At 41.1% G+C, this 11,082-nt stretch overlaps 1 protein-coding gene across 1 annotated transcript; it reads right to left on the reverse strand.

The window, feature by feature from the left end:
- Positions 1-203: 203 nt before the first annotated feature.
- TSEN2 (tRNA splicing endonuclease subunit 2) lies at positions 204-10,729 on the reverse strand. The gene is made up of 12 exons (XM_059823289.1): positions 10,693-10,729; positions 9,546-9,741; positions 8,640-8,721; positions 8,057-8,093; positions 5,692-6,223; positions 5,499-5,576; positions 4,873-4,923; positions 4,074-4,212; positions 2,288-2,324; positions 1,512-1,623; positions 809-898; positions 204-335 (listed from the first exon to the last, which is right to left on the reverse strand). Exons 2-12 carry the CDS (start codon positions 9,717-9,719, stop codon positions 276-278), a joined length of 1,392 nt encoding a protein of 463 aa, XP_059679272.1. The 5' UTR covers positions 9,720-9,741; positions 10,693-10,729; the 3' UTR covers positions 204-275.
- Positions 10,730-11,082: the final 353 nt, after the last annotated feature.

The following is an 11,082-nucleotide window of genomic DNA, read 5'->3' on the forward strand; positions in this document are numbered from 1 at the left end:
AAGATAACACATTGAAGTTTTAAGGAAACAAACAAGCATTCTGAGTTGGGACACAACTTTAATTTTTATCCCTTCATATGCATTATTATAGTTCAGTTACATTTTTCAATACATTCTCCCCAGTAAACAGGATATACCTCATTTTAAATAGCATTTATACATACCAACTGAATACGCTGATAGAGACTGTTCTGAGGCAATGGTTCATCATGAGAAGATCAGGTAAAAAACAAGATGTGGTTTTAAAAAAAAGTAACTTTTTCCTATACGGTCAGTTAAAGTTCATCTTGCTCACTGCGCTCACGGGAAGACACCCAACGAGATACAATCAGTTCCTGAAATAAAAAACACCAACTGTGATGGAAGTGGGGGGGAAGCTACAGGCAATCAGTGAGGGATGGGGATTAAGCCTTCAGCAAATTGATGTATGTCATGGGACCATTGAGAAATTCTAGTAGGTGACTACATTTGTTCCTGAAGTGAGCTGGTGTCTCAGCACGTTTTTCTCCCTTCATTTTTAAATATACATTAACCTTACAGTCTCCATAGGCATCCCTGTTTCCCCATGCAAATGCTTACATTCACAGTAGCAACAACATTAAAATTTAGAAGATCTTAAGTCTTTAAACAGCCTGTAATGCACTTCTCATGCCTTTCAGCACAAAGGAATCTAGTTTATTTTATTGCAGTTATGCAGGCAAAACCCAAAGCATGCTAAAGAGCAAGCAACAGTTCAAGGGAGCTCTTACAGTTAGCTGTCCACCTGACCCAAGGAAAAGCTACACAGGCAAAGGAGAGAATTACTCACCTGAACCTTAATTCTTTTCATACATTCTGGTGTTGACATCTCTTTTTCAGTCATGTCAGACGGTCTAATCAAATAGCATAACATAAGTTCCTGTTGGTAAACAGAAAATATGAATTCCAACTGATTTTTTTCCTATACAAAGTTTTAGATTAATTAGAAATGCAAATACCAAGTTTCCTAACAAGATGTCTTCTGCAAACCAAGTTAGGGGAGAGCTGTACAGTATGCATATCTCATTTTCCTTATCAAAGCATAACACTGCTGCAAGATAAACTAGAATGATTACACAGCACCTGAGCACCATGGCTATGAGTATGGAAGCACTATGTATGAGTCTGTATTGCAGAGAAAATCTTTTGGAAACTTTCAGTTTCACTGTTCAAAAGAAAATCCTGGTAGATGGAGCGTGCTTTATAAACAGAAGCAGCAAGCAGGAAAGTAGTGCCCCTTCGGTCTTTCTTCTGTTTCTCACACAACTTTTAACGTTCCTACAGGCGACAGAACTTTAATAAGCTTCTTCCAGAATTCATCTGGATATTGACAAAGGAAACTCTTGTTTGCCTAATGGCAACTCAATGTGTTCATCAGGGGCCTAGAAACAGAAGGATTCTCTTTCCAGCCTCACTCCAACTCCCTGTTCTTTGGAACTAAACTGCACATTTATAATTTTAAAGCTATTTTAAAACTAGCCTCTTACGCTTACCTTAGAAGCATTAACAGTTGTTCTGTTCAACCCAGACAAGGACTTCCAGCTGAGCGGTCTGCGAAGAGAGCCTTCAAAATTGTCATCAACTAATTCCGCAATGACAGAGTAACTGGAAAACAAAGCAGATAGGACAACTCACAGAAAGAAAATTACCATTTAAGGAAGATCGTGAAACTTAATTAGAGCCTAAAAATTGGTGTTAAACAATATGCCAGCATGCAGTAAGCAAGTTGTGAAACCTAAGTCTCTTTCTACTAGGCAGAGAGGAGAAAAGATGAAGTTGTGAATATGCTTCCTGGCACTTTCCCTCCCCACCCTTCTGCTGATGTTTGTAGCATTCTCTTATGAATGGCAATCTGACACTTACAATCAATTTATTATCTAGGAGTTCAACCTGACTAGCGAAGGAATAAAGACAATTACCATCCCTTAAAAGTTTTTTCTCCCAAATTACATAAATTACCCATACCATGTATTTTTAAAAGTCAGTATTACTAAATCAAATTACTTTCCTGAGTGCATTCATCGTATGAGTGCTAAATATGCTCATTGCAACTTCTAATTTTTAGTATCTTACTACTGTTATAGGAATTCAATGAAATTGTGTTATTTATTACCTCTGCTAGAAGGACTTTTGCATTCCCAGTGTGAATGCATCTGGCAAAGTACTTTGAGTGAAGAATATGTGCTTAACCAGTGAAGACACTAAATTTGTGTGAGAGAAATTTACTGATTTGAAACTAAGAAATTAGACAGAAACATGAGCTTCAAACCTTGCATGATAGAAGGGGGGGCCTTTTCGATATAGCACTGAAATGAAAGAGAAACACCTTAGTTAGATAATCACAGAGTTGCCATCTGAGTTTAATACCGGGGTCCATAAATATTTAAGCATTTTGTAATTTTTAATTACACAAGACAAAACTTCAATACTTCTGAATTCTGCTCAGAATTAAGTTGTCCCAGCAAGTGGAGAGAGAGGGAAGAGACAAAACACCCCATGGGAGCAGCAGGGTGGCTCAGGGCAGGGGAGTGGCAGGTAAAAGAGAAAGCAGAAGAGCCAAAGGACAGCTAGCAACTGCCGTGGGAAAAAGTTTAGGATGGAATTTTCTGCAACAGACTCATGCTTTTAACACTGTCTTCGCAACAGAAGTTGAGCCACTGGAGTACAAGATCACAATAAGCCATCACATTTCTGTTCCAAGCATTTGCCACAAGTTTTAGGAGAGGCACAGAGCACAAGTTCTTACATAGCACCCACCAGACCCACTAGAAGTTCCTTCTCTATGCAAGAGTACACAAGACTCGTTGCAGCTGGACTGTTCTAACTGAGCTAAATAGCTACATTTCCTCTCTCCCCTTTGTCATAAGCTTTTAAGAGGAGACTTTCTTTAACTAGCACAGGTTTTCTTATACAGCTGGCTAGCATAGGCCCTGTCAGGAAAAGGATGAGCAGCACTTCATTCCAGTGACAACCATGATTTGCAAATTATCCATTATAAGCAATTGTAGTAATATCAGTTCTAAGAAGGTACTGCCAAAGAACAAGAAGCTAGAGGAGCTCAGGAGTAAGAAGCCTACTACCCTAAACTAATCCACTTCCTTTGTCTGGCACAAATCCAAAGGCAGGGATACGCTAAACAACAAATTCAGGCCAGAACACAAATGAACGGGGAACAAACTAATACTAATTTCATGTATATATCAGGTGATCGATAGCAAAACCCCATCTACAACTCAGAATACTAACAATGATGTTGAATTCAGCCAAACCTACACAATGATCTAAAGGACTAGCTCAGCATAACCTTGACATACTCAGATATACAAACCCCAAAATTATAAAACTGCTTCAGCAATATTAAAACACCTGCTGGTTTGCATGCATACATTAAAAAATACCTCCCTTTATGCACGTTTTCCTGTAATGACAGGCATTACTGTACTGTTTATGTTGACATGAGCTGAATGTAGTTCTTGAATTACTTAGCAAGGGATTACGGACACTACTAATTATCTCTGTAAGATTAAAAACCCTACCAATAACAAAGAAGCAAGTCCCTTCCCTCTCCTCTCCCCCAAAAAAACCCATACAGAGAAACAGTCTTAGCAGTAAGTTCAGCGGAAGTCCAGCTTCCATTAAATGGGATGAATAATGAGATGCATAGACTTTGATGTGAATTGGGATCCGGATGCAAACCTTCTATTCCAGAGACTGTCATGTTAATACCGCAGAAGATGTGTTTAGAGAGGGTAGAGAAACTTGGGAAGGGAATTTCAGTGCAATCCTGTATTAATTATTGACCTCATGAAGCAAAACAATAGGCCTTTCGAGCTATCTCCTCAGCTACTGGGTATGCGATGTTACACTCCACTCATCCTAACTTTATTGCTAACCTGTGGTCTAGCCAAAGATGTCTTTTGCCAATTGCAAGTAGCAAAGCCTGCTTCAGTCATGCAGCTCCTCGTTATCGAATTCATCTCTGACACTGGAGTCTTGCAGCGCCTGAAAAGAAGTCAGTTGCAAATGATTCCACTTTTTTTAAGGAAGCTACTCACAGAGATCAGTTCCATACTTCAGGCCGACTTTGGGGACCCAACCCTTACTGCGGAAGTAGTGATATGCCATGTAAGTCGTTTTAAAATCGGGCTTCACTTCGCTGAAAACTTCCCATAGCTTCAAAATAGTTAGGGGCTCCTAAAAATCACAACAAAAGGCATTAACGTGACTATAGCAATATTACAGCAGATATAGAATACTGTGTGTAGTAGAGCGTTACAGCCAAATGTCAAGTATCACAGCCTACTGCAAAGAGCATGGACTTTGGTCAAGAAAATACAGAATCCCCAAATACAAGGCAGAAACCTGTTGCTCCATTTAGTGGGGTTTTTTTTAGCATTTCACCATCAGTCCCATAATACCCTTGTTTAAGGAAAATCTGATAAACTAGAAGCATAGCTTTCAATTATTTTGTCATTACATTAACAGTAGCTTGGAATACTTATAGATTAATGCTTAAAACGCCAAGGAAATTTCCTGTTTCAGGAAAGGGAGATTGTTCACCATATTATTCCTCCCAGACTTTCCCAATATTTCCTGCCAAAGTTCCAACAAAAACCTTTTTCTACAGAAAGGCTGTGCTTAGCTGTATTTGCCTTGGTAAACATAAAACTTTCAGACCAGTATTTCATAAAGGGAAATATCATTACTTATAAGAAACACTTCCCATTTACTCTGGTGTTTCCTCCTTCAGAATTAACAGCGTAAAATACTGCTATAGTAGGTAAAAAAATTCAGACCAAAACATATCCAAACTAATGGTATCCCCAGTAATCCAAAATTAATTCAGTCTCTTACCTCACCATAATAAATACTTAAGCATCCCAGAGCATACACCAAGAAAAAAGCCTGAAAAAATAAACAGAATAAATTTAACTGATAGCCAGACTCTTTCTGTAGTTTATATTCCATGCAAGAACAAAGGCTCAAATTAATTTTACACAAGAATCCTAACATCATCAAGACAAACAAGTTGCCTGAAAGTTTCCTTTGGGATTTGTCTTCATGACCTTTACATTTCAACAGCCACAGCTCTACAAGAAAATCTATGCATGTGCTGTAGACTCCTGAAGGCACTGTGTTAAAACTAACACACTTGAATATGTTTAGAAGCGGCACAATCGAAGCAGGATTTATATAAACGTTATATTCCTGGTACTTCTATACTTAAATTCTATCACTGGCCTCTTTTGTCAGTGGGATTATTCGTCTAAAGTGAATGGGATTGGACCCTACCTTTTTTTTAAACCATATCATGTAATTATTGCAGGTTATTAAAAATAAGTTTAATGACTAAGACAATCTAACTACTTAGGAGACACAGGAGAACCCTGTACTTCAGAAAAAGGTATTAAATTATGTTGTAACATAGATTAATGTTTACTTTTCAGATTAAAACAGCTTGTACTGTACTTGAAACATACCTCTTCCAAGCTGAGTTGTAAATATTCGAAAATCCTAAATGGATTTCTTCTGCATACTAGTTTTTCCTTCTTGAGAAGCTACAAGAAAAAATTTGCTATATTACTAAAACTTTAAACTGGAAAAATACTGAATTCTGAAAATAGCACTGATAATATAATTTTTCTAAAATATTAGGATACTCTTTATCCTTACATTTTCTTGCACATGAGCGGAATCATCTTCAGGACACAAGCTACCTTCCTCCTCCTCTTGCACCAATACATATTCTGGAGCGCATTCTTTTGACTTGATCATCTCACAAGATCTTTGCTCAGTGCTCTCCTTCACCTTGCAGCCAGAACGCACAAGAAAACCGTCCTTCTGGCAAGACACTTCAGCTATATCTTTCAAGTCACCTTGGTCCTGTTCTTTAGAGCCACATATGGCCACAGGATCAAACGCTGGATCTCCTTCCAAACAGGTTTTCTTGTAGCCTTCATTCTGGTTCGCAGGACTTGGCGCTACTACATTTCCAGTATCTGTAGAAGACTGTCTGGGAAGTTCTGTATTTTCCGTATTTGGGCCCATTCTGTTGAAACTACTACCAGTTGGTTCAGCTCCATCCTCTTCCAAAACTGGCAGCTCAAGAGGCTTAGTGTAATTTTCAAGAATTTTGGTAACTGAGCAGTCATCAAATCCTTGCTCTTGCAAAATACTTTTAGCCCACTGAACATGACACTGGTACCTAGTAAACAAGTAAAATAAATGAGAAGTTCTAGGGCATTACGTCCTTTAATTAACATCTTAAAAACAAGCATCTTAAAAAAAAAAAAAAAAGATGATTCAGCACAGTTCACAAAACAAATCTGAACACGCACCCCAATAACTGCTATGCAAAATACAACATGCACAATGTAACAGGACTCCAGTCTTCAGGAAACTGCAGACATTACCAAACATGGAGATTCTGCTACCTTCTTTGGCTTTGTTTTGCCTTTTAAATTTCTGTGCCAAGAAACACCGTTACCAAATGTTGCGCAAGAACCATGCATTGAGGACTACTGCTATAGTTTCCAGAAGCAAGAACTTCACCAGGCAAAAACTCCCTTCTCAAGCCTGAATTCCCTGCAAAAACATCTTGGTATCAGAGCTCGCATGATTAAAATATGCGAGCAGACTCTGCATATAGAGCTCTCACACACTTCATCTATTATACAGCTAACTACTAAGAACAGTATCTTCAAAACTCTGTTTTAACTGCTTTTGAAACAGCAATGGCATAGCAAAAACCCCAACATAAAAATCTTAAGCAGAAACTACCTTCAGTTTTAACCAAAACCCTCACATCCCTGAGAAATAACAATAATCCTATCAGCAAGATAGTAGCTGAAAGCTGTAAATATTTCTAATATTTTCCAATTATGATAGAGTTTTTAGTGCCCCTTCAATTACTTCTCCTTGGAAAAAACCATTAATATCCAGTTGAAGACATTACTCCTCATTCTGTGAAAGTTACAGGTAGCTGAGTGCAGCTGCCCCTAATCAAACCTGGACAACTCTAGTACAATATTCTTTATTGCCCAAAATTAAATCCTAACACAGCAATTACAGACCAGGTAATGAAGAACTGCAAAGACAATTCAATGCAAATTTCATGTATCAACACAAAATATAAGTCCCTCTGAAGTCTCATAATAAAGCTATATAATTCAGTGCTGTACTTTTTGTTGTAAAAAATAGACTCCTCTTTGTCCTACGATGTAATTACCATATAATGTGCACTTACAGATCTCTACTGAGACAGACTATGATGCATTTTCTGCACCAATGTAATTACACTGTCATTGATGCTCTGCTGTATTTGTTGGCACATAAAGCAGTCACAAAGCAGACTAATAAGAATGACAAGTGTTTCTGCAAGTAGTAGTGACTGTAGTAGCAGTAGTAGTAATACTGCTACTGTTTGTCTAACCTAAAGTTGAGGACTGAAGGAGCATAACTTTTCAATTTAAATAAAATTTTTAGAGTTATCATAAGATTAAAGCAAACAGAGTAACTAACTTGCACACTCTTAGCTGTCAGTTCATATACTATTGAAGCGGAACAAAATAAATATGTGGTCCAACACTCTGTTTTGCTAAATGTACAACGTAGCAATGTTAATAGAGACTTTAAAAAAAAAAGTAACACATTCATGGATTATAAAAGTTCAAGAGCTACTTCAGCCCACACTATAATAATTCAATAAGGGAACGGACAGTTATTTAAAATAGCCTGCCCCAGAAACTTCTCTTTCTCTTCCTCAGCTGAGAAAGAAGTTTATTATGCCTGATATTATTATTAATTACCCACACTACTATGTATGCACTCAATCTTGGCTTCTATTCAGCAACTAATACCTGCAAGCTTACATGAAAAACGATGCTGCATACCACCTACTCTAGTTCTAGTTTTTCTAATGTGATTGTCATCTTCATTTATACAGCCAACAATCTGAAAACTAGTAAGATAAAATATGATATAGAATAATCTGTTTCCTAAAAAACCCCCAAGAATAAAATAATGTAAATTAACTTACTTTCTAGATGCAATTATAGGCATGTTTCTGTTAGCACCTGTATAGAGAAAAATCATACATTGTTTCATTAAAAAAACATATAAACATATAAAAATGTTTTCATGGGATTTTGATCACTGAGGTAATCTGCAGCCTAGTAATTACCCCCATTTTCAATACTCTATACCATTTTGGTCCCACTTGCATTCAAGAAGGACACAGCAGAACTAGAAAAGGTACAGAGGTAACAGCCTGTGCAAGACGAACAACTAAATACACTATTTTTCTCCAGTCCATAAAAAGATAATTACGGAAGGATGTGATAAAATCCAGTGATGTCTATCGAGACTTAACTGTCATGGAAAAGATGAATAAAGAATGACAGTCTTTCTATAAACAACCAAGAGCAGACTAGATGTAATTGGCTATAAGCAGATTAAAAATGTCACATATCCTTGCCTTGTGATTTCATGGACACTAAAATTGATCTGAGCCAGTAGAGAGATTATTTTGCTGTAATTTATAAACATGTATCTTCAATGAGCGAAGAAAAGTGAAAAGTACTATTAGAATAGTGATGGCAGTACAAACGGGCACAATTTACCTTGCCACTTAGTAACCAGTGAAGGATCTGAAATGCTGTACACTGGTCGACTTCTTGAAAGGATACCTTTTCCAAAATAGCCCTTCAAAGAAAAGAAAAAATCCTTATTATATCATGACACAAAAATTAACTTCTTTCTAAACTTTTCTTTGTAACTGCTGTTAGAAAACATTGACTGCCAAGATCAGCTGAAAAAATAGCTGAAATTCTGCAGCATTTAAGCTTTGCCTAAAGCTTGTTGCTTAGCTTCTGATAAGTAGTTCAACATTAAACACCTGCACTCAAAGATTTAACCAGTGGAGGGTGTTGGGTCTTATTCCTCAACTCTAAATATTTGTCAGTCAACATCTCTAAGCAGACTTTTGAAAGCAGATGCAGAAGAAAACACCTGCGTTATCAACGCTGCGATGATGCATAATAGAAAACAAAGAGATGAATAAAGCTACTGCATAAGAACGGTGGTGAAATGGTACTCCGACATAAAAGGTTTAATGTAGCTTATTTTACTGAGGAAGAAATCACTCTGAAGTTAAAAGAATTACACAAGCATTTATAAACATTAATATTCCAACCTCCTGATCTTTAAAAACAGGAGAATGCTTTTGCAAGGTGGCATAAAATGTTGACAGGAGAAATAAACGTAACAAACATGAAGTCTGTGCAGCTGTTTTTTAGCTTGCAATGTCACTTCATTCCAAAATCTATTTGCTAGGATAAGAAAGAAATGCTTTTCACATTTGATAGAGAATATATGTTTTGGACTGATTTCAGGAAAGGAGGGAGATATGGAGGATTACTGGAGGCTGAAGGGGAAGGAAAGCATAAAGGCCGGCAGATTTTAAGAAGTATTATGCTTTACCTACATTTAAAAACACTTAAAAATACTATGCAAACAGAGTACAGCACCTTGTTATAAAGCTGTTCAATATCTTCAGGATTCCTGACAATAACATTGTTGTTAAGGATTTCAGCCTGGCATATTCTGAAATCCTTCCCACCTACATCCACAGGAAAGGGAGACTCGTATGACTCAAAAACTCTTCTTTTCCTTCTTGGGGGATGAAAAACTGCTTCTGCCATTTCCTAATATTAATGGTTCCTCCTAAAAAGTGGAAACAAAGCGTTTGATGTTCAGGAGTTAAAGTTCACCCATTTTTATACGTTTCAGCAATATTCCCTTCCCAGTAGCAAATCAGCAATAAATCCTACAGTATCATCCAAGTTTAATTCTGTAACTATTATTCCAGACAAACAGAAGCAGCGACTCGCTGCTGTTATTGTTACTCTTTTTCTCTTGGGCATTGCAGCCTCCCCTGCAGACCAGGTAGGGGCAGTTCTCAGCCAAGAGCTTATAAAGTAAACACTTCAGGTGAAAGGCGAGTACATAAACTGCTGAAAGCCTTTCAAGAGTAAAGCAGACGAATGCGCAGCAAAGCAGACACCACAGCAGACGAGTGCCTAAATATAAACCGTTTTGAGTCATTACGGGCATCAATTTTGAAGAGCGAGCCGTGCCTTGGCAGGTTTCTCTTCTTTAAACAGGGCACCCCGCTGACGAGGGAGAGCGGCCGAGCCCGGGGCCCCCCGGGGGACCGCCGCCCTCAGACCCACCCGCCGAGGCGGGGGGGGGTTCGCGCCCGCAGGCTGCAGCCGTCAGCGCCACCGCCACAGCCCGGCCGCGGGCCGGCAGAGCGGGGGGTAACCCTGCTGACGCCCGGGCGCAGGAACGGCCTTTGCACAGGGCCGGGCCTACCCCCGGCGGGGTAATGAACACCCACAGCCCCGCCCGCCCGCCGGGACCCCGGCGCGGCGCTGCGGCCGCGGAAGCAGGCCCGCCGCCGGGGCCAGGGCCGGCAGCGCGGCGCCTCACGCCCAGGCGGCCACCCACGCGGCACCCGACCCGCCCCGGCGCCGGCAGCCCCGCCTGGGGCGAGGTGCCGCGGAGCCGGGCGGGGAGCGGGGCACCCCGGCCCGGCACCGCGGCTACCGGGCGGCCACAGGCCGGGCACGGCCGCTCGCCCGTCGCCATAGCAACCGCAGGCCCTCCACGCACCCGTCGCCGCCGCACGAGGAGGCCGCGCGCCGGCAAGCAGCGCCGCGAGACACCACCCCGCCGGCGGGCGGCCGCGCGTGCGCACGGAACCGGCGCGCGGGCGCGTCTCGCGGGTGGCCCCGCCCCGCCGGCGGCCGTTGAGGGAGGGCGGTGCGCGGCGGGAGCCGGCTGTGGAGGCGGGCGGCGGCGGGCGGTCCGCCTCGCCTCGCCTCGCCTCAGCGCTGCGAGGGTCTCGGCCCGCGGGCGGCGGCGGAGGCGGCGGCTAGCCCCGGCGTAGCTCACTTCCAGGTGTGGCGGGACGCGGTGTCCCAGCCCCGAGGTGTGAGCAGAGGCGGCCGGGCAGGGCGCGGGGAGATGGGCCGTCGCTGCGCTCCGGGACGAGCCTCAAGT

The sequence above is a fragment of the Gavia stellata genome, chromosome 12 (genome assembly GCF_030936135.1).
Source record: "Gavia stellata isolate bGavSte3 chromosome 12, bGavSte3.hap2, whole genome shotgun sequence".
NCBI lineage: Eukaryota > Metazoa > Chordata > Aves > Gaviiformes > Gaviidae > Gavia > Gavia stellata.

Bases quoted from the DNA above. Each gene is read 5' to 3' on its own strand.
- TSEN2 (XM_059823289.1), bottom strand. From the start codon at position 9,719: ATGGCAGAAGCAGTTTTTCATCCCCCAAGAAGGAAAAGAAGAGTTTTT. The intron at 8,722-9,545 runs GTGCTGTACTCT...TTTTCTTTGAAG, and splicing joins TTGAACAGCTTTATAACAAG to GGCTATTTTGGAAAAGGTAT. The intron at 4,213-4,872 runs GTAAGAGACTGA...TGTGATTTTTAG, and splicing joins TAAGTATTTATTATGGTGAG to GAGCCCCTAACTATTTTGAA.